At 41.5% G+C, this 24,024-nt stretch overlaps 1 protein-coding gene across 3 annotated transcripts in view; it reads left to right on the top strand.

The window, feature by feature from the left end:
• SLC9A6 (solute carrier family 9 member A6) overlaps positions 1 to 22,227 on the top strand; it is a gene marked incomplete at its 3' end in the record, with an annotated part of 47,570 nt that extends 25,343 nt beyond the window's left edge. For 2 of the 3 annotated variants that reach the window (XM_084258664.1, XM_084258665.1), the window contains exons 9-16: positions 232 to 320; positions 3,237 to 3,350; positions 9,418 to 9,529; positions 10,413 to 10,566; positions 15,988 to 16,018; positions 18,158 to 18,237; positions 21,155 to 21,260; positions 21,955 to 22,227. In XM_084258664.1, the coding sequence (XP_084114790.1) occupies positions 232 to 320; positions 3,237 to 3,350; positions 9,418 to 9,529; positions 10,413 to 10,566; positions 15,988 to 16,018; positions 18,158 to 18,237; positions 21,155 to 21,260; positions 21,955 to 22,227 (959 nt within the window). Of the gene's footprint in view, positions 1 to 231; positions 321 to 3,236; positions 3,351 to 9,417; positions 9,530 to 10,412; positions 10,567 to 14,733; positions 14,824 to 15,987; positions 16,019 to 18,157; positions 18,238 to 21,154; positions 21,261 to 21,954 lie in introns of all 3 variants that reach the window. The other variant, XM_084258663.1, reaches the window with a different exon arrangement.
• Between the last annotated feature and the right edge of the window lie 1,797 nt (positions 22,228 to 24,024).

Here is a 24,024-nt window from a genome sequence, read left to right on the forward strand (position 1 = left end):
AAGTAGATAAACCCTGACATTATTTGAAGACACTGGTTAGGGTTGGGATTTGGGATTTATGCTGTCACTTTAGAGTGTAGAAAAGATTTTCAGTGAAAAGGGTTCCTCTCAGCAAAGCAAGTCACACCTGGAAATTTCAGCACTAAGTGTAGAATCAACTTTTGTAAGATTAGCGCCTCAGTAGGAAAGTCAGACCCCTTCATGTGAACTTGGAACCTGTTGTCTTTGTAGGTGTCGTTGCAGTGTTGTTTTGTGGTATCACACAGGCCCATTATACGTACAATAATTTGTCCACGGAGTCTCAGCATAGAACTAAACAGGTAAGAGAAACTTTATACTTTGTGAATAAATTTTTCTTCCTTACAGTGAAGCAGAATTTTTTTTTTTTACTGAAAATATAATCTGATCTATTCATAATGATATCTTTTCAGCTCCTACTCGTTTGACTCCAGGAACAGGTGGACTTGGTGCGTTGACAGGAGGCAGCTTTTAGGGTCAAGATAAGTCAGCAGAATAGTCAGGACTATTATTATTGTGCTCAGTCAATTAGCTTCCTTTCCTGTTTTCTAAATCTGATGGCTTTTAAGAAGAACATTCTGGAAGCTTACTCAGGTCTGACTAGAACTACAGGCATACCTCATCTTATTGTGCTTTGCTCTATTACATTTTTCAGGTACTGCATTTTTTATAAGACTTTCCACCAGCCAAAAAATAACAGCTCACTGAAGGCTCAGATGATGGTTAGCATTAAAATATTTTTTAATTAAGATATGCATTGCTTTTAGACATAATGCTACTGCACACTTAATAGACACGGTGTAGTAAACATAACTTCTGTGTGCACTGGGAAATCTCCAATTCATGTGACCAGCTTTAGTGCAATGTTTGCTTTATTGTGGTGGTCTCAGAACCACACCACTGTATTCTTGGAGGTGTGCCTGTGCTGCAGGGTGCTCTAGGTAAGATTAACCTCTGATATGACTAGAACAATTGCTGGGAGATACAGAGAATCTTTGCTTCCTTCAGACTTCCTTCATCAAACACTGAAGCTTCTGGCTCATAAATAGCAACTACATCAGTACTTGGGCTTCACGTAGTACCAGATGAGCAGTTGTTCAGGAGACCTGGAGGAATTATAAAGGAATTCGGTGTGGCACTCTCTAGCCAAATGAGACATATGGGGCAAACACATGGACAATATGTAATACTCTGAAATGGAAATGACTGCATACTTGATTATATTGAGAAGTAGAAGCTTCAGGTTTTACCAAATGAGTAGAACTCAGTGAGATTAGTCCAGAAAGAACTCATGATAGCAAAGAACAAAGGTACTTTTCTTTTTCTTCTTTCTCCTGGAGTCACAGATGTTGTCTATGACCTATGCTTTTTCAGATTCTTCAGAAGAGACTGATCATATTTGGATTATAGATTCTTGTTACAAATTAATTCAGTGCAGCAAGTATAGAGAACATCAGCTGGAGGTTGGCATTTTTCTAGGCTGGGGATTGGGGAATAAGCAAAACAGGGGGAGGAGTTTCCATTCTTATTGGTGATATGAAATTTATATACATAAAAAATCTAGACTAATAGAAATCACAGATTGTGTATTTCAGATTATATATTTTACAAGAGGCCAGAGGAGGGGGGAAATGGTTGGTGTCTTGGGGAATAAGAAAGCTATGATAAAGGAAATGTTGAATCTAGACAGATGGGAAGGATTCAGAGATGGTTTGGGAAAATCAAACCCCTAAAGGCGAGAATAAAAAGGTAACTGACAGGCTAATGGAAGGCAGTGAAGTATAGAGTAAGGGTTGGCAAACTAGCCAGGCCTTCTAGTGATGTCAGCCAGCTAAGGATGGTTTTTACATTTCTAAATGGTTAGGAAAAAATCAAAAGAAGAATTGCTTTGTGACACAGGGAAAGTCTATGAATTTCAAATTTCCGTGCCCGCCAATCAAGTTTCATTGACACAGCCACACTCATATTTTAATGCATTGCTTTTGTGCTATGCTGGCAGTGCTGAGTGGTTGTAACAGGGATCATGTGGCTTGCAAAGCCTCAAATATTTAGTATCTGGCCCATCACAGGTAAAATTTGCCCTTGGGGAGTCTGAGTCAACTGTATGCTTCCAAATCTTGGTTCCATTACTTGCTGGTTGTGTGACTGGGGACAAGTTACTTAACTTCTCTATACTTCAACTTGTCGTTTTTCTAATGAGGGTAATAATAGATCCTGCTTCATGGAGTTGTGAAACCAAATGAGATAATGCTTATGAAGTTCTCAGCATGGTATTGGACACATAGTATAAAAACAGGGTAAAGTTTAGCTATGATCATTAAATAAATAAAGTATGTGAGATCATTTAAAGTAAATTACATGTATATACTTAAGTTGTTTTCATTTTTATCCCATTTTTTTGGTAATAAAGCAACTAGAAAAATGAACTGACTTACCCAAAAGCACACAGCAAGTGGGAAAGGCAGGATTCAGGCACGGCATTTTGACTCCTGAGCATTTGTGACTTAACTACTGCCCTGTCTTATGGGGCAAAGGGCTCCTGTTAAGGAACAATGGTAGATAACTGTGCTGGACAGAGGACCGCGGATTGTGGAGGACCTTGAATCCATTCATTCAGAGGAAGGTACAGAGCGCCAGGCTATAATCTGTAAACCCTTCTTCCCTAAAGGAGGGCCATGGCCCACATAAGAAGTGAGGTCACACGGCACAGTAGCATTGTGAGGATCATCGTGAAGTTCTCTATGCTGGGATAAAAGAATTTGAACTCCATCTCATAAGCCCGTAAAGAGGAGAGTATCTTAAAACTGCCCTTTGCAGATTGCTCATCGGGTAGGGGTGTGGAAGATGGGACTGGCAGGGAAACCTGCTGATGTCCTTTGGCAGTGTTATGGGTGGAAGGGATGAAAGCTAGGCTAAAGTAGTGGCAAGGGCAATAAGGAACATTCCGAAAGGAACAGTGACATGGTTTGGGGGAGAAGGATAAGAACGACTGAATATGGGGATTGGAGAAGGGCAGGTGCTGGGGAACAGACAGGGCAACATTCCTGGCTTATTCTGTGAGGCTAGAAACATCATCTCTGCATTTGCTCCCCTTTGAATCATATATTTTGGAGTATGTAAATGAACTTACGTACTTGAAGTGCCTATTTCATTATAGTAATATGTGTATTTTCAAATTATGTAACTAGACTAACTAACTTTTTACGATTTCGTTTCAGTTGTTTGAGCTTCTCAATTTCTTGGCAGAAAATTTCATCTTTTCCTACATGGGACTGACACTCTTCACCTTCCAGAACCATGTCTTTAATCCAACATTTGTCGTAGGAGCTTTTGTATCCTTTATTATGTGTTCTAATTTGAAAAGTTCTTTTCAAAGATTTATTTATTTATACAAGAACTGGGGTACAGACCAGGGGTGCGGGAGGGTGAGAGAATTCACCAGAGACAGAGTGGGGAGCAGAACAGGCAGACAGACCAAAGACAATGCTGAGGGGAGCAGCTGGTGAGACAGGAGAGGTCTGCCACACCATGTGGGTTTCTGCCTGGCAGGCCGGGAATTGAACCCATGCTGCAGAGGCTGCGGACAGCTTCACAGCACTGCGCTCAACCCGCTGCGCCACTGGGGAGCCCCAATTTTGAAAGTTTTATTTATTTTTTTATTTTTTAAGATTATTTATTTATTTATTTATACAAGCTCTGGGTACAGTCAGAAGCGCAGGAGGGTGAGAGAATTCACCAGAGCCAGAGCAGAGCAGGCAGAAGGACCGAGGTACACTGCTGAGGGGAGCAGCGGGCGGCAGGAGAGGTCTGCGCGCCATGTGGAACCCTCCTCCGGTGGCCGGGGAGTAGCCGGGGATCGAACTGGCTCTGCAGAGGCTGCGGGCAGCTTCGCAACCCAGCGCTCAACTGCTACGCCACCGGGGAGGCCCCTTGAAAGTTTTGTAATTGATATTGGTGTATGTTTTTTTTTTTTTAAAGATTTATTTATTTATTTGTTTATACAAGCATTGGGTACAGTCAGAAGTGCAGAAGGGTGAGAGAATTCACCAGAGCCAAAGGGGAGAGCAGAGCAGGCAGATTTACTGAAACACACTGCTGAGGGGAGCAGTGGGCGGCAGGAGAGGTCTGCGCGCCATGTGGGACCCTCGCCCATGGCTGGGGATTGAACCGGTGCTGTAGGGCTGTGGGCAGCTTCGCAGCCCAGCGCTCAACCGCTGCGCCACCAGGGGAGGCCCATTGGTGTATGTTTTTTGCAGGTGTGGTTGATAAGAGTGTATTTGTTCTATTTTCATTTTTGTTTATTGCACAAATGATGGCAGATTGAAATAACAGAAAAAAAAAATCTCTTATCAGTGTGCCAGTTTTCGAAGTTAAAACTGTCTCTAGTCCTAAAAGGAAGAAATAGAGTCTAGACTGGGGAAGAGTATGTAGTCTGTGTTACAGGGCGGTGGATAGATGATGGGGGTGGGCCGTCACTTTTCTCTCCCTCCCCCTACCTCTAGCTGAGTCTTAACAATCCATTAAATGGGGAAGCTGAGTCTAGGAAAGAGAGCAATCAGTGGTGCTAGCCTCATAAGAAGGCAGGAGGAGATGGAATCCAAAGCATGTGGGGAGGGGTTGGCGTTCAGTGGGAGTAGGCACAGCTCCACCATTGTTCCAGGAGAGGATAGGGTGTGTGGCGATGAAGATACATTTGTAAGAAGGAAATTCTACCCATGGCTTCTGGTTTTTATCTCTAAAGTAGGAGGTGATATTTGCTGAGCGAGATAGGAGCAGGAGACCTATCAGTTACCTATTGGGTAACAAATTGACCCTAAAATTTGCAGCTAAAACAACAAACATGTGTTATCTCATGCAATTACTGAGGGTCAAGAATCCAGGAACAGCTTAGCAGGGAGGTTCTGCCTCCTCCAGTACCTTAGTAAGTTGCAGTCACCTCTGGGGAGACTTGCCTAGGGCTGGAGGATCCACCCCAACCCACTTATATGGCTGTTGGCTTGAGGCTTCTGTTCTTCCCATGGACCTCTCCTTGGGGCAGCTCACAGCATAGCTTCCCCCAGGGTGGGGGAGGGGTTAACTCACTGAACACCCAGGTGGAAACCCAAGAGCTTCTGTTGGTCACACAGCCATCCCTGGTACAATATGAGCAGGGTCTACACAAGGGTGTGACTAGTAGGAGGCTGGGGCTATTGGGAGCCCTCTTAGAGGCTGACTTCCACAGGTGATAGGAGTTTGAGGAGAAGGTTTGGAAATAGCTGCTATAGAAAGTGGGAGAGTGAGGGCCTCCCTGAAAGAAAGTGGGAGAGTGAGTTGACCAAAGGATGCAGTAGGATTGCCTAGCAGTATTGGGGGACCCATTTCAGTCTGAGGATCGGGTATTAACAGTAGATGCTGTCTGCCCTGCTGTATGACTTTGTCCTGGAGTATTTAAGTTGGAAGCTTGGAGAAAAGAGGTAGTTGGGTTCTTCAGGTTTGAGATTCTCTCAAGTGGATGCAGTGAAAGCACAGAGAGGGGTGAGTGGATGTAGAGTATTGGAAAGAGTTTTGCTAAGATATGGCGGAGAAGGGAAGTGAAGAAGGGTTAAGACTGTTTGAGAAAAAAGTGAAGGCATCTTGGGACAGGTGGGACAGGTGGAGGAATGATCCAGGTGGGAGAGAGAAAAACACAAAACATGGAAGGAGAGACTGTGGTCAGAGAGAGGGCATGTGAATCAGTGATTTTTTCCAAGGAAATATTTTTTGAAAAAATACCTCAAAGAACAATTCTACCAAAGAGATTGGCAGAAATATTTTTTAAAGATTTATTTCATTTATTTATGCATATAAGAGCCGGGGTGTAGGCCAGAGGTGTGGGGGTGGTGAGAGGACTCACCAGAGACAGAGTGGGGAGCAGAACAGGCAGATTGACTGAAATGCACTGCTGAGAGGAGCAGTGGGCGAGACAGGAGAGATTTGCTGTGCCATATGTGTCAGCTCCCTGGCCGGGGATCAAACTCATGCTTCAGTGTCTACCCAATAGCTTCATGGTGCTGAGACTTAACCCCTTGCGCCACCAGACAGGCCCAGCAGAAATATTTTTTCATTAGAACTCTAAGTAGGATCTCTGTTAGGTACTACTGAAATGCCATTCTGCAGAGTCTGAGTGTTCTGGGGATGAACTTCAGGCAAAAAAGATAAAGCCCTGTTAATAAACAAGCAACCTTAAAGGGAAGATTCTAGCAAGATCTGTAACTTCATACCCTGCTAGTCCTAGAGAAGTTTTCGAGCAGTCATTGGCTTAATCCACTATGCTTATCCGGAAACAAGGCTAAGTGTTCTCTCTGGGTGTCTGAGTCTGGTAGCAACTGAAGTTCCTCAAGACAGACTCCTACCATGAAAATTGGCTCTTACCCTGAGCAAGTTGTTTTCCTGCTGGCTGATGCTAGTTAGGACATAGGTTTGGCTTCATGTGACATAGATCTGAGTGAAATGGAGATTTAAACAAGATAGAAATTTATATCTCCTGTAAAAGTTAGAACTGGTATGGCAGCTCTGTTCCACAGTCGTCAGGGCCCCAAGCAGACTTCTTACTGTCATCCCTAAGGAGTTGCCCTTGTTATTAGGAGCCAAGGTGATTTACCCCCATATCTGTTGATTCTCTTCGGTGCAGAACCTAGAATATGCCTACATCACTTCCACTCACCATCCATTTGTTACATCTGCCTGAAAGGGACACTGGCAATTATATTCTTTATCAAGGTGACAGTATACCCAGATGAAAATCGAAGGTGAGAAGGAAGAGTTTCTGTCACTACGGAGGAAAGGAAAAGTAGGTATTGGAGATATACTAGCAGTTGCTGCCACAGTGACCCACATGTTTTATAGTTATTGTTTTCTTCTTTTAGGGAATCACTATTGTTAATAACTTTTGTATTCTAAAATATCTTTAGATTTACAGAAAAATTGTGACAATATTACAGAAAGTTCTCTCATACTCCACAACCAGTTCCCTTTGTTAACATCTAAGATTAGCATGGCACATTTGTCACAACTCATGAACAAATATTGATTCATTATTATTAACTGAAGTTCATATGTTATTCAGATCCTGGCATTTTTTCCTAATTTCCATTTTCTGGTTCAGGATACCACATTTCATTTAGTCTTTGTGGTGAGGTTCCAGCCAGCTGTGACTTTTCTCAGGTGTTCCTTGTTTTTGATAGTTCTGCAGGGGTGCTGGTCAGGTGTTTTGCAAAATGTTCCACAATTGGAATTTGTCTGCTGTTCTCCCCATGATTAGAGTGGGGTTGCGCATGGTTTGGGAGGAAGACACCACAAGTGGAGTGCCATTCTCACATCATTTGAAGGGTACATTCTTAGCCTGTGAATAATGTTGGTGATAGTGTTTGTCAGGTTGCTTCACTGTCAAGTTACTCATTTTCTCCCTCTCTAGATTGATTGTACTGCTTAGAAGGAGGTCACTCCCCACAGTCCACACTTAAGGAATAGGAGTTAAGTTCTACCTCTTCAAGGACAGAGTTTCTAGAAAATTATTTGGAATTGTTTGCTAGGGAGATTTATCCATCTTTCTCATTTGCTGCTTTATTCCATCATTTTTGTAAGTATGGACCATTGATATTTACTTCATATTTTGGTTTATAATGCAGTTGTCCTTTTTGTTGTTGTTGCTCAAAATGTTCCAGTTTTGGCCACTGGGAGTTGTTTCCATGGGCTTCCCTGTCCCTATGACATACCCCCTGTCTGTGGTTTTGAAAAAAATATTTTGGTACACTACCTTAATTTCTGAAACGACAACATGCGTCAGGCTCAATTTGCATATTTTCTGCCCAGCTTTGGAATCCGCTTTTTCTCCAAAGAACCCTGGTTGCTTTTACTGGGACATGGTGTTAGAAACCAAGATCTGGTCTCTAGGTATACTCAGTGCTTCTGGGGTGTCCTGGCTTCTAGGCATCTCAGCTGATAGAAGGAGCCTTTGTCTATGTGTACACTTAGAACATTTAGATATGTCACCACCTGTATTTCTGTTAAGCCAAATGTGAGTTCATACCAGACCAGTGTCTCCAGCTCCACTCTACCCACATGCTCCACTCATTCTATGGGTCTCTACCCCTGGCTGATCTGTAAACTCTTGCTCTAATTGTGAGAAACCATCCACTTACTGAATTGTTCTGTTGCAGCAAACACAGCAGGTTCAGAACGGTTGCAGCTGTATCAATGAGCGCATGATGCTTACATGCAGTTCCTTTTGCCTTTAGTCGCAGGCTGCTGTCTTCAGTGTTACTCAGGTCAGCACCATTTTCCCTACCTTATTTTTGTCTTAAACTCTAGATTTTTCCTTTCTATTCCTTTCAGAAAATGGGGTAGAGACTACATTATGACCCCTGAAATAAAAATTGTATTTGCATTGATAGTTGTTTGTATAAACAACAAACTGGAGAAAAAAGACACTAAACATGGTTTCTAGTTAAAATCAGTCTGAATTCTCATTAAGCCTTCCCTTTGAAGCAGGATGGAAGTATAAACTCAAAGGAACACAGGAGGCTGTCAGGGATTTCAGTTGTATGAGGTATTTGAGCTACCTTCTCTTTGTTTTGAGGAAGCAAGGGCAACTTCAGCCATCTTACCCTCCTCTTACCAACATTTACAATTAAAAGGAATTAGTCTGTTATATTAATAATCTTAAGACCCTACCAAAGAAGCTCTACTTTTAAACATATTTCTGTTCATCTAATAAATTTCCTATGTGTTAGACCTTCAGTGTCCAATTTGGTAGCACCTTACCATGCATCTCACCGTACACCTCATAATATAAATTTCATTTGATTTACGTCAAGTAAAATTAATATTCCGGTGCCTCAGCCACACTAATCATATTTCAGATATTTACCGTGTTTGACAAGGCAGATATAAAACATTTCTGTTGTTGCAGAAATTCCCATTGGACAGCACTGTGTTAGCAGAATTGAAAGACTATGTTAGGGGGCCTCCCAGGTGGCGCAGCGGTTGAGCGCTGGGTTGCGAAGCTGCCCGCGGCCTCTGCGGCGCCGGTTCGATCCCCGGCTGCTCCCCGGCCACCGGAGGAGGGTCCCACATGGCACGCAGACCTCTCCTGCCGCCCACTGCTCCCCTCAGCAGTGTACTTCGGTCCTTCTGCCTGCTCTGCTCCCTGCTCTGGCTCTGGTGAATTCTCTCACCCTCCCGGCTTCTGACTGTACCCAGTGCATGCATAAACCAAACAAACAAACAAATAGATAAATAAATAAGACATGCCTCTAGAAAATTAAAAAAAAAAAAAAGAAAGACTATATTAGGGACTGAGCTTCCCCAGGATAGTCTTTCACCATCCTGAATGTATACTCAATATTAAATGAAAAGAAACTCTCCTTAACCTACTAATAGGTTGCTATTTTCTTGGGAAGAGCTGCCAATATTTACCCCTTGTCCCTCTTACTCAATTTGGGGAGAAGAAGTAAGATTGGATCAAATTTTCAACATATGATGATGTTTGCTGGTAAGTTGTAATTTTCACTCCTTTCATCCACTCCTTGAAACCTTTGACAACATATATGTCAGCTTGATTTCAAATGGGATCATTGTTAATATAAGACTTACTTCAACATTAAAGTTACAACCTCTAGCAGAAAATTATTTTTATGGTGTCCCATTCCCTTCTGAGTTTTTTTGTGTTCTGGTTCCAAACCCATAGTTCAGATGTATCACGCAAAATGGGGAAGATAAAGATTAATGCATTTTTTTGCACAAAAACCTCTGTGTGCCTGTTTATGGCAATTCTATTCAAATTGCCCAAACCTGGAAACAACCTGACAGTCTGTCTTCCAGTTCATGAACAAATAAACAGACTATGGTACATCCATGCCATGGAATATTAACCCTAGAAAGAATAAACTATTGATACACACTTAGATGAATGTCCTAAAAGGTTGCATATTGTGTGATTCCATTTGTGTGACCTCTTGAAAATGACAAATGAGTAATGAAAGAGAACAGATTAGTGGCTGCTGGGGCTTGATGGGGTGACAGATGTTGGACTAAAAAGAGGTAGGTAGGTAGCACAGAGTAATTGGGAGCAGGGTGGTGTTGAAACCATCTGTGTCTTGTTGCCTTAGTGGTCACACACCTTTCTGCATCTGTCAAAACGCATAGAATGTACACCATCACAAGTGGCTTTAACAAATTTAAAAATAAAGTTCAAAAAATTGTTAGATCAGTGCATGTCAGTATCATTTGCTGATTCCCTATTTGTATATACCTGTGTACATTGGTGTGTCTATCTTTGTTCACGTGGTTCTGAGTTCTTAGAGTGTGCCTTCCCTCTGAATTTACCTCGCACGGGTAACAGCCTGTTGAAGAACTCCCTCTTCTTTCCCCCATAGGCCTTCGTGGCGCCATGGCATTTGCCTTGGCCATTCGAGATACTGCCACTTACGCACGGCAGATGATGTTCAGCACCACGCTCCTGATTGTGTTTTTTACCGTGTGGGTATTTGGTGGTGGCACCACTGCCATGCTGTCGTGCTTGCATATAAGGTAAGTAGTGACTACAGGCCTGCTGTCAAATTGTGATTCAGGTTATTTTTCTTTGAAGCAGGAGAAAGTTTTAAGCTTTGACAAGTATATAGTGTCTCACTTCTTCATTTTCAAGGGTATATAATATGGAATATAGAAAAATGGAAGCTATGCAAAAGAAAAATAAGAATTGTTGTTAACACTTTGAGGGATGTCCTTCCAAACCTTTTGCTGTGTATTTTTAACAAAAAAAGGGGGCAGTGTTGCAGGTATTCTTATAAACTGATTTTTAAGTGTCATATAGCATGAACATTTATGGTAGAAGTATGTTTGCATTATTATGATCTATTTAATCAAATCCCTGTTACTGGACTTTTGTGTTTTTTCTAGGATTTTGCTATTACTGTCAGCATTTAAGGATTGTGCTATGACTGTGACCATTAGCAATGTGAATATATGTAAATGTACATACCACTGTGCACTTGTTTCATCATCTCCTTAGGATGCATTTCTAGAAGCAAATTGCTTGGCCAAAGGATATGCATATATCTGAGGCTTAGATTCCCATCACCAGCTCAGATCAAGAATTTTTTCTTCTATCTGAAGCATGATACAGTCCAGTTTATCCCAACCCTAATTATACTAGATTTTATTATTCTTGCTCATTTTTATGATCAGCACTGTTTCTATCCTGACCATCCAGGGCTGAGATTGTGAGGTCTTCATCTTAAATGCATACTAGTTAATGTATTCCATTGGAAAGTGCGCTTGTAGCTCAAGAGTGCTGCAGTTGTTTCCATGGATACAGCAGCTTGTGCTGCTAAAGCCTTTGTTGATTTAGTTCTGTGTTTGGCTGCAACTTCATAGACATTACATGCTACTGGGCTTCCAAAATGTGTAGTGTTCATTAGAGAAAACAGTATTTCACATTTTATAGAATCTGTTCTCCATTTTTTCTTTCATTATACCTTTCTTTCAACATCTTAAAGACCAGCCAGCCCTACATCACTCTTTGAATGTTATGATTGTCTTTCTCTCTCTTTATTATTCAATTTTCTTTCTTATAATTTCTGTGCTGTTATTATATGTAATAGAAAATACACACAATTGATGTTCTTATAATGCTGATTATTCTTTCAAGGAGGACCTGGCATTTGTTGAGCACCTACTATGTGCTGGGCATTGTGCTAAGTGCATTTTACTTATTTGTCTAATCACAGTGGCATCATTTTACAAGGGAGGAAATGGAGGCTTAAAAAGTTTCTAAATTGTTCAAAGTCATGCAAAGAATTAAATGGTGGACAGAGGAACCTCCTATCTCACCTAATTTCTTCTAGAACTTGTTGCATTACGAACTGAGGGTGGTAGGTTAAATTTGGGAAGTTTTAAACTGTTAAGAGCTTATAAATTAAGAATCTTCTTTATTCTGCTAAAAAAAGAGCTTATAAATTAAGAATCTTCTTTATTCTGCTAAGAACAAAATTAAATGTAAGCTAATTTAAGAAAAATAATACTCTTCAATGGAGTATTAGTGTTTAAGTAGATTCAGTTCTCTTCCCTAACTGTCCAGCACACAAACCAAAGTACCCACCTTTCCCTACCCCAACCATCCATAGAAAACCACAAAGACTTATTTAAAGTCAAATCCACCTTAACCAGCTCAGCAAGCTCTTTGGACCCATCTTGCCTGCCCTGTTGGCACTTAATATATATACTACCTTACAGTCTTAGATGAATTCTTTTATTTTAATTAGTTTTTTTTTGCCTTTTTGCAGAAACTTGCTTTTATGTTTCTTTTCCCTACACCCCCAAATTTGTCTAGTATAGTTTTGAGGATGCAGTTAAATCCTTAATATTCATGCAGACTTAAACTTGACTTTGACTTCTTGCTCCTTTATTTACTGATTCTATGATCCTGGGCAAGTTCTGTAAACTTTTAAGCCTCAGGTTCCTCATTTGTTTTAGTAGTGGTGGTGGTGGTGGTGGTGGTGGTAGTAGTAGTAGAGGAGAGAGAGAGAGAGAGAGAGAGAGAGAGAGTTTAAGAGAGTGAGAGTGAGAGCATCTACCTCCCAGGGTTGTTGTAAGGATTCAGTGAGCTAATGTCTGCAGAACTCTTAGCACAGCATTTTACATGTGCCTTTTATTCATTCATTCAATAAATACTGATTGAGTGCTGACCAAGTGCCAGGTACTGTTCTAAGCTCTGCTTAGTGGTTCTCAACTGGGATAATTTTTCCCCTACCCAAGGGACATTTGGCAATGTCTGGAGACATTTTTGATTGTCAAAATCAGAGAAGGGGGCTGCCCGGGATGCTGCTAGAACATCCTCTAGAGCAGCCCCCATAGCAAAGAATGGTCCAGGCCAAAATGTCAATAATGCTAAGGTTTAGCATTAGAGATGCCCAGTGATAGAAATGATGGAAAAGGCCCCCAGTTTCATAAACCTGTACATTAGTGGGAAGACAGACAATAGACTAATAAAAAAATTAATGCAGGTGACAATTTCTTTTTCATATGACAATTTTAGATAGTGTTAAATGCTATGGTGACAAACAGCATACTATGTTAGTAACTGGGGCTGGGATGAATTTTACATGCAGAAGTCAGGAAAGATCTTTCTAAAGTTACATTTGATCTCAGTCTACCTGAATGGCAAGATACTGCCAGTTAAACAGTGATCAGGAAAAGGAACAATCCAGGTAGAGGGGCAAGCAAGTGCAAAGGTTCTGAGGCAGAAACACACTTGACCTGTTTAATGAACAGAAAAAGGGCCCGTATAGCTGGAATATAGTGATTAAGGGGTAGGCAGGAAATGAGATGGGCAAGATCTTGTAGGCACAAGAGTTGGCATCCTGTAAAGGGCCAGATAGTAAATAATTTAAACTTTGCAGTTGGTCTCTGTCTCACTTACTCAACTCTGGCATAAAAGCAGTGAGCCACAAACAATAAGTAAATCAATTGGTGTGGCTGTTTTCAACAATACTTTATTCATAAAAACAGGAGGTGCACCAAATAGGCCTGTATGTGGGCCATAGTTTGTTGTCCCCCACTTACAGGTCTTGTAACACACAGTAAGGAGTTTGAAGCAAGGGAGTGACATGAGTTATTCTGTAGTGTAAAAGGTACATCCAGGTGTGGTGTGGACAATGGTTTCTTCGTGGGTTAGAACCAGCCAGCTAACTCTTGCTACATCCTTTTACCTAGCTTGTGACAATCACTTTTGGCTCCATGCCCCTTACCTCACCTCACATACTTTGTACTTCTCCACCTCTGAGCCTTTGCTCATACTGTTTCCTCTGCCTGCAATTCTCTTTTGCTCCCAGGAAATGACACAGCTCAAATGCCTCCTTCTTTTGGCCTCTTCTCAGCTGTCAGAACCACTCCTCCATTTGCTTAGCATCGGGTATCTTGGTATCTTTATTCCGGCACTTATTTCTATCAGCCCTGTAATAATGTTGCTATAAGAGCTACCATTTAGTGACTGTTAATGATGTATCTGACACTTTTAAAATCTCCCGATACATTTTCTCATTTAATCCTTGCAGCAACTCTGTGTGGTGGATATGAGCCTCCTTTTCCAAATGATAAAATGACAGTTCAGGCTGCCTAACTTGACTAAGTTCACAACTGTAAAGGGGCCGAGGTCAGATTGGAACCCAGTTGCTCTGCCTGATCACCAACCTCTTGGGGATTGCGCCCTAGTTATGTCTGTCTCCCCGACTAGTCTGTGAGCCCCTAGAGGGCAGGGGCCATGTCTAATTCATGTCTATGCCCTGTGCCTAGCACAGTGCCTGGCGTATAATAAGTGCTCTGTAAATGTTCACAGTTTCCCATAATGTTTCGAGTATTACAAACGTGCTATTTCTAAGACCACTAGGTGTCACTTGAGATGCACAAATGTGGTTCAAGTTTAATGTTGCTAAGTGGATATTAACTAGCTTCTGAATGTTTTTAACAAAGAAGAAATAAGCCTTTCTTTGAGTTATGAATCAGTCATGACCACCTGTCTTTAAGTGCTTGACCGTGATTCGTTTGCCTTCCAGATGAGGTCATGCAACATTTTCCTCCCTTTGGTGTTATTCGTATTCTGGGCTGCTACTGCTACAGCTTCTCATACTGCTATTTTTTCTGTGTTGTCTGTAGTAGTGACCTTAATCGATAAACATTTGAGCACCTATTATGTGTCAGGTACTGTGCTAGACTCTGGGGATACAGAGATGAATTGAGACATGGCCTTTACCCTCAAGGAGCTCACAGTCTATTTGGGGAGACTGACAGGTAAATAACTATACTGTACTGTGCTAAGTATTATAATAAAGGAATCTAGAAAGTGCTGTCAAAACACAGAAAAAAATGATTGTGCTTGAAACGGGTCCTAGAATGGTTTACTTGGAACTTGAAAAAGGAATAGAAAAAATGGGGGACTATACATTTCAGATAGAAGGAACAGCATGGGCAAAGGCACAGAAACTGGGGAGAGGACATGGATTTGGGGAGAAGTTGTAGGGTATGGCTACTATAGGAATGGGAGGCTCTCCACATGGGAAATGAGGGTGGAAATGAAGGTTGGAGTGGTGGGAGGCACTAGTTTATGGAGTCTTAAATGTCACCAAAAGGACTTCAGACTTGACCCTGGGTTGTAAGCTGCTGCCAGAGTCTTTTGTCAGGGGAGTAACCTATTGAGTTGCATGGCTTGGACAGCTAATGCTAGGGGAAAGCCTGGCAGCTGGAAAGCCTTCCAGCCAGTTGCCACAGACCCGAAAGGTCAGTAGGAGGCCTAAGTGTGAGTAGTTGGTATGTGAAACAGAAAAGATATGAGGGAAGCTTTAGAGAATGAACAGAGTTGGCAAGTGCTCATGTGCATGAGATAAAGAGGAGTCAAAGAGAACTTGTTCATAATGAAGCTTTTCCCTGGGGGACAAAAACCGTGAATGTTAAGCAGATAAAGATGAATGATGAAGAACCAAGATGGATGTCTATCCATTAGCCTGTGGAAAAAAGCCAGCAATTAGACCTCTCTCAGGTGTCCTAGTAGACCGGTAGTTCCCTCTTGGAGTTGCCCTGTGCCAGCCTGGTTTGTGTGACTACCCAGTGGATCTTACCGGGCAACTGGGGCAGCATTGCTTTCTTCCCCTGTGCTGGTAATGGACAGCTATTCAAAGAAGAAAAGGTTATTACTTTCTTTTTTGGAAAGTGGCAAGCAAGATGGCAGGGAAAGAACCATTAGTAGGCCCTGTTCACCTTAGGATCCAGGCTGTTGCTAAGGAAAGTGGCAGGAGCCAGAAGTCTATATCAGCAACCGTAGAGAAGCAAGAAACTGTTAATAGTCCATAGCTTCTCATGTTGAGAAAAATAGTTGCCTGATTATATATAGATATGTGTGTGTGAATAGACTTTGTTTTGGCTTCCAGATCTCACTTGCCTTTTGTGTTTTTCCTTTAGGGTTGGTGTTGATTCAGACCAAGAACATTTGGTAAATATGCTCTTGTGTTGTCTCTGGCATTTCTGTCCAATATGCAGACATTTGGGGGAAAAAAAAAACAATCTACGTAGATTCCATGCCACTCATACTTAGATCCTGTCCTGTTTGCATCGTCTGCTAAACTGACATCATTCCTGGCTTTTCTCACTGCTCAATAGAGACAAAACCAAGCTGGAGACAGCATGTGGTTATCAAGGGTGACAGCTCTCCTATCTGTGGGCCAAGCTGGGCTTTGGCCACAGTGCACGCCACTCTCTCCGGCACTCGTGGGTTTTCAAGTGACATCCTGGCACAGGGAGTCTTTTTCCACTTGGGTTTGCGTATGAAGGCTTGTCTCTGATGTAAGCCCCACTCCAGCTGCTCTTCCTGTGTAACTTTCAAATTGGATGACCAGCAGCTGCCCTTGAGAACCGCCTGAAAACTTTAAAATCTTCTAGATTTTTCAGGCAATCTTCCCTGCGTGCTCTGGAGAATGCACTTTCTTCCAGGTGTTGCTTGTTGGGCTGTTCCTCAGAACCTGAATCTGTGAGATTGAGTACAGTGTAACCCAGTGCCCTCTCTAAACAGACCACTCCTTTCTGGTGTCCCATCTGCTTTTTAGTGACTTTTGACACCACTATGTGACTCTCTCCTAGATACTAAATGGCAAATCACAAAAAATTAGGTTTTTGAAGATAGACAGAATCTCTTTCAAAGCACAATTATTTTGCTAGTCTGAAACCAGCACTGGTCTATTTGTCTTCAGGGTGTGGTTCAAAAAACCATTTATCAGATTCATTTCCTAAATGCTAGTTCTGCCAGCTGTTGAGTGATGTGATAGAGTAAGTACTTGCCTCTTTTGTGGTCAGAACCTTAAAGTATAATTCCATGGGCTTGAAATACTTGTCCAAACCAGACTGGATTTATCCCCATGATGCCAAGCTGCTAGGGTTGTTTCTAAGGGGGAATAGCTCCTTAAGGCCTCCACCCCATGTCCCAACAAAACAAAGTGGCCATACAACTGACCTGACAGATCGCCATCTACATGAGTAGATTGTCCCCTCTGTCACAGGAGGAATGGAGATGGAGTGACAGGGAGAGAGCCAGGCAGGCGAGTCCCAGCTGTTGACAAACAGAAAAAAACCCATACCATTTTCCCTTGTCTTCAAAATCCAATCGATGTCTTGGTCTGTGGTGTTATACTGTTTACTCGGTGCTTTATCCACTGGTAAGCCCAGAGGGAGCATTATAGCAAGCATGGAGTGTGTGGGGAGAGGGTGTGCAGGTGACTGACTATGTGCTGAGGGGATGGAGCAATTTTATAGATTCGTTGCTCTTCAGAAAGTAGAGACACAAACCTGTGCCAACCAGTGCGACAGGACACACAGGAGGTTTTGGCTCCTGTAATGCCTGTACCATGTTCTCAAAGAGTTTATGTATGACCCAGGTTGAGGGGAAGTCACTTGTTTTGAGGAGTGGGAAGGAACCACAACCCAGAATCTAAAGTCTGTGCTCTTTGAAAATCATGGAAACATAGAATATTCATGTGGGAAAGGGTCTCATGTTTAAATTATGAGGAAATTCAGGCCCAGAGAAGGAAAGTGACTTGCCCAGCTAGTTGGTGTCAGAGCTGAGATGTATCAGATCCCCAAGCTGCCCACAGTTGATCGACTGGGCCAGATGATAAAGCATGGTGGAGTGTGTTCGGGGAGATGGTGTCTTCTATAAGAGGCCTGCTTGCTAGGTAAGCTTTCCCTTCTAGCCATTCAGGCTTACCATGGAAGTTCCGTACTTGCTTTCCTCTTGCTAGTGTTCCCAGAACACAGTAACAGCGCTGAAAATGGTAGTTATTTGGGGGACCTGTGACAATGCCCAAAGATAGGGACATTGATGTGATAATTTCTCTTAAGGTACCATTCACATCGTGGGTATAAGTCAGATTTGGAGGAAGAATTATCCCACATCGATTTTTTTTTAATATCAATAGACTCATAAATCAGCAAGCAGACTGCAATATATAAGCTACTAAATTTCTAATGTGACCCGTTTTGGAAAGTGGTAGATTACCTTTCCGATCCTATAGAGAAATGACTAAAGAAATGTGTTTTTATCTTGGTGTGTGTTTTTGATTTATTTATTATCTGTTTGCAGGGTATTCCTGAAAATGAAAGAAGAACCACCAAAACAGAGAGTGCGTGGCTTTTCCGGATATGGTACAACTTCGATCATAAGTATCCTTAATTAGGGAAAAAAAATGGTAGTATACACAAGGACAATTGCAATTTAATGGCACAACTTTTTGGACCATTCCTTTCCTGAAGTGGGATATAAAACCTACCTCTGGTCTTTCCTCTCCCCTTCAGTGCAGTGCAGAAGGTTTTTAAAGGACACCCATAGAAGTGGAGTCCTCTGAAAACCCATGAAACCAGTAGGATCTGGTTGTTGCAAAAGCTGGCTCTGTGAAGGGAATCAGGAGCCCTCAGCATAGATTTCCTTCGATATATAGATTTATTTATGGAGCACACCTTAATATTTATTGTCCTTTGGCGCATTTAGTGAATCCTACAAGAGGCATTTGGTGATTGCTGTCAGTGCACTTGCTAGGGTCAAAGAGGAAAGGCTGCCTTAGAAAAAGCATGAGAATAAAATGAAAATGCAGTAAGACACAGTGTTGGATACCACCAGTAGTCAATGGTGGGCCTTTTTTCTCTGACCTTTGCAAAGACTGGGAGATTGCCATTTGCATTCAGAATGCCAGTGTTTTGTTGTTTGCCAAATTTCTTTCTTGTCCTGTTGTAACAGTCTTCTTCATAGCTCTGCTCTGGGTAGTGTTATATTCTGTGACCTATTTAAATCATGTCTTTAAAAAAGCATCTTTTCACTTATTCTTTACTAAAGTTAGTATCTTATTTGAAAATTTAACTAGAAGAAAAGGGACTATGGAGTTCTTTCAGGCTGAGACTTAACAGTTAAATGAATCACAACCTGCTTTAGTGTTGCACTGAAGCAAATCTGGAATAACCATGTAAACAAGTTTTCCTTGCTTTCGACTTTCCCATCAGAACATTGTATATAGTTAAGATACGCCTCACACTCATCATCAGAAGCTACTACATACTATATTCCGTTCGCTAGATTTTCACATGCACTTTTTATAAGTACTTCAAAATTGAATTACCGTATGAGAACAAGAATGCAAGTATTTTTATGGAATTAAGAGAGAGAGAGATCCTGGCTTCTCAGAATTGTTTAATGATTATGTCATTACTCTTGGCTCCGTTATTAGCATTTTTGACATAAGCCACTTCCATATCTCTTGGGGCTTTTTTATCCCACTGATTTAACAAATGTTTTAGTGGTGCCTGTATGAAATGTTTTGTGCTTTTTCGGCATAACATACAAAGCAAATGATCCTAATGTAGAGAAACAATAGAATAGCTGATTTTTTATTGTAGAATTAAACAGCAAGACTTGTTTGACTTAAGACTACCCTGTTTAGTACTACTAGACTAGGAACTGGTAACTTTAATACCTAGTGCTCTAGTAGAATTAGTCATTCATTGTTCTAAATGGCAATTCCTTTGTGTAGCCAGATTATTTTCTATCATTGAGATATAATTTAAACACAGTAAAATATACAAATTTTAGTGTAACCTATGTATATTACCGTGTCCCTGCCTCCCACATAAAGATGTATAGGACATTTCTGGTACCTCATAAGGTACCCTGTGTTCTCTTGCAGTTACCTTCCCTATCCTCCCCAAAATGGGTAACCCCTATTTTGATTTCTGTTAATACAAATTCTTTTCACCTGTTTTTGATCTTCATCTAAATCTGATCATATATTATGTATTCTTTATTTCCTTGCTTCTTTCAGTTAACACTGAAATTTATCCATATTGTTGCCTTATTCATTGCTGTATAGTATCCCATAGCATAAATACTGCCTTGCGTTGCTTAATGACTTGTTGATCTACCAGTAGGCTACATCAGCTAGCCTGGGTATGTAGTAGACTGTACTATCCAGGTTTGTGTAAGTATACTCTGTGACATTCATACGACGACAAAAATGCCTAACTACACATTTCTCAGATCATATATCCCTGCTGTAAAATGAGTTTTTGTTTTTGTTATTTTTCAACCATTCTACTGTTGATAAACATTTAGGTTGTTTCCATCTTTTGGTTATTACCAATAATACTAGACATTCTTGTATCCATCTTTTGGTGAACATAAGCATTCATTTCTCTTGGGTATATATTAGTAGAATTTAGGGCAAATGTACATTTAGCTTTGATAGATATTACCAAACAGTGTCCCAGAGTGGTTGTAACTAATTCACACCCCCTCTAGCAAGATCAGGGAGTTCCAGTTGTTCCACATCTCCACCCAAATCTTGGTATTTGCCATTTCAATAGGTGCGTAATGCTACCTCATGTGGGTTAATTTTGAGATGATCAGTGAGGTTGACCATCCTTTCATCTGTTTCTTGGTTGTTTGTATATCCTCATTTGTAAAGCATGTCTGTCCAATTATTTTTCTCATTATTTAATTGAGTTCTCACCTTTTCTTACTGATTTGTAGTTCTCTCTGTATTCCTGAATTAGGCTCTTCGTTGGTTATATGTATTGTGAATATCTTTTCCCAGTCTATAACTCATACTATTTTCTTAATCTTGTATTTTGAGAAACAATTCTTCTTTTTAATGGTGTTTTATTAATCTTTTCTTTTGTGGTTAGTTTTTGTGTGTTACAGAATCTTTTATATCCCATGGTCGTGAAGAAATTCCATGTTTTCTTGTAAGCGTGTGATTATTTTTTTTTAGTTATCACATTTACATTTTTGATCACCACAAATTAATTTTTGTGTGTGGCATATGATATGGAATCAAACCAATTTGAGTTAGAGTATTGCGTCTTCATTTACTTGTGTGTCCCGAGGCGGGTCATTGACCTTTCCTAGCCTCAATTTCCATATCTGTGAATAGAGATGATCATCTCTTTCAGAGATGAGACTTTTGACATCTGTGCAAGCCCTTTGCTCTCAGATGTGGTCACCTTGGAGACACTGTGAGGGTGGTCACTATCAAAGGAGTTGTTCTTTTGCATTTGTGAAGAAAGGAATGCAGCTCTTCCTTAACCAGCACAGCTACCTGAAGCCTCTGCTGACACATAGTGGGCCTCCACTGACAACAACACTTCCTGCCTGCTGTGGACCCATTGCCAGGTGCCTGACCAGCCCCCAGGCTTACGAAGTAAGTCCGCATGATCCATAAATCTAAGTTCTTCTTCCATTTCATAATATAAGCATATTTTCCTCAGCCAGAAAATACGCTGAAATCTATACATATAATGCAAAGCCTGTAACCTCATTTGAAAACAGATGTAGAAGGGGGCCTCCCCCGTGGCGCAGCGGTTGAGCGCTGGGTTGCGACGCTGCCCGCGGCCTCTGCTGCGCCGGTTTGATCCCCGGCCACCGGAGGAGGGTCCCACATGGCGCGCAGACCTCTCCTGCCGCCCGCTGCTCCCCTCAGCAGTGTACTTCGGTCCTTCTGCCAGCTCTGCTCCCTGCTCTGGCTCTGGTGAATTCTCTCACCCTCCCGCGCTTCTGACTGTACCCAGTGCATGTATAAACAAAAACAAACAAACAAACAAATAAATAAAACATGCCTCTATTAAAAAAAAAAGAAAAGAAAACAGATGTAGAAGGGACAAGGGACATACGGAAGGGGGTAGTGGTGGAGAACATTATATAGGTTTCACTTACACAGAAGTGCCAGGATTTAAAGCCAAGGGCCCAAGTCTCCTGAGCCGAGAGGAGGAGGACTTTGGGCTTTATCCTGAGGCTACCCCTGAAGGTTTTTACATAGGGCATCCTTGAAATGTCTCTGTTGGAAATGTTTCTGGAATTTCTTAACAATTCTTAAAACTTGTCTTATTTGCATTTAGAACCAGGAACAATTGAAAGATGATGACTCGGATCTTATTCTCAATGATGGCGATATTAGCTTGACGTATGGGGATTCCACTGTGAATACTGAGTCAGCGGTGTCTGGTGCCCCTAGGAGATTTATAGGAAACAGTTCTGAAGATGCTTTGGATCGGGAGCTGGCATTTGGAGACCATGAACTGGTCATTCGGGGAACACGCCTGGTTCTTCCAATGGATGATTCTGAACCCCCATTAAATTTGTTAGATAATACGAGACACAGTCCAGCCTAAGCTTCTTAATACCCACTTAGTGATTTGTAAAATTTGCACATGTGATTGTGAAGAAATCCGTACTACCTAAAAAGCCCCAGTGCATGTCTCTGAATGTGTAAGCTGTATAAATGCTGTTTATATGGCATTGAGAGAATATAAATATCCTGTACAAGGCAGATTGTGAACAAACTATCCTTTTCTGTTTCCTTGGCTGCACTATGTAGACTGGATCTGTTTTTAGAAAGTTCTTTTCACAGTGATGTTGTGTGTTCCGTTAGCTTTCTGTCTCAGTTTAAGTAGAAACAACTCACAGACTTACCCTTTCTTATATTTACCTGACACTTAACCAGAGTACCAAGTTCTTGTGATGTGACTGAATTTTGTTTCGTGGGAGGAGAGGGAGAGGAAGGAGGGAGTGTTACTTCTGGGGGAGCCCAGGGAGGAGAGGTTCCTGTTGAGAGACTTGGATTGACTGCTGCTGCCTTTGTCATGACTCTTTTCTTTCCCTTTTCTCTGGTGGCCTGTTGTGGCGTGTTGGGATCTTGGTCCATTCAGGTTGGGGAGTGAAGTGCAGGGGCCCTTCCCCCCCTTACCATGAACGAACAGATTCCTTGATACTGCTGTTCTGGAAGAGAAGATTGCAGAAGATGCCAAGACCAGATGGAGTTGCATCCAGCGAACTTCGCCAAAGTACAGGTGTATATAATTCAGGACACGACTCCACGGGTGGGGCTGGGGTGAAAGGCAGGAGGGGAGGCAAGAGAATGGTGGATTCAGAAATCTCTCTTCCCAGCTATGTAAATACTCTAGAGCAGATAAGTTTAAATATGAAATGCAATTGCTGCTTACTTTTTGACTATATACTTTATCTGTACAGCAAGCTTTGTGGTCAGAAGTTTTTATATCAATTTAAATCGCTGCTCTTTAGCAGCCAAACAGGAGCAAAATGTAAAATTTTTGAACTTACTGTGTCTAATTGTCATCTGTTAGTCTGTAGTTGATGTGAAAGTTAATTTATGAATCCGTGATCGTTCCACGCTACACCAAAGTCAGGCGTAAGGGAGATACTGTGCCCTGCCGAGCTTACTGTGAGGACAGTGGCTTTTTTTGTTCTATGCCAGGGTGTAGCTGTCTTCATTTTCATCATGTTGCTCTTTTAATGTGCGATACCTACGCTGCCATGTGTTCTTTTTTTATTGTAACAGTTTTCAAGGAAGAGTACATAACGATTCCCCATTTCATATTCAGGGTATGAAAGTGGATTCTACTTTGTAACGCTGACAATACCCGAAGGTGCATTGACCACTGGGAAGGGGGATACCTTTTGTTGTCGCTTCTGTTAACATTTCAGGAGAAAAACAGAAACTTGTGAGTTTTCCCCCTTCAGGTCTGAGCTAGCATTGCCTTAAATCTCATCCAATCTCAAAGTTGTATTTACACAATGTCCAAATTTTCCAATGAATAATCTTCCCGAACCGTCCCTTTTTCTCCCAAAGGTATTGGTGTTGTTGCAAACACTCCTTGAGACTTTTAAGGGGATTCTACTGCTGTACCCTTGAGTGGCAGCTCTAACCGTTGGCGTAGCCATTTGTTACGTAGTGCTAGGAACTTTCCTGCCATGCAGGAACCCCGTGAAGTCTGCATTTTATACGATGTGTGCCTCTTCATGCAGTCAGTACTTTCTTGTTAATGTGTTTAAACTTCAGCGTCATTTACCCACAAAGTTATTCAAGTTGTAAAAGGTCATACAAGAAATTAACAACTGCCTTTTTTATTCTGTCAAATTATTGAGCTCACTTTATGAAAACGGCTGTA

This window comes from Talpa europaea (genome assembly GCF_964194135.1).
Source record: "Talpa europaea genome assembly, chromosome: X".
In the NCBI taxonomy this organism is placed as follows: Eukaryota; Metazoa; Chordata; class Mammalia; order Eulipotyphla; family Talpidae; genus Talpa; species Talpa europaea.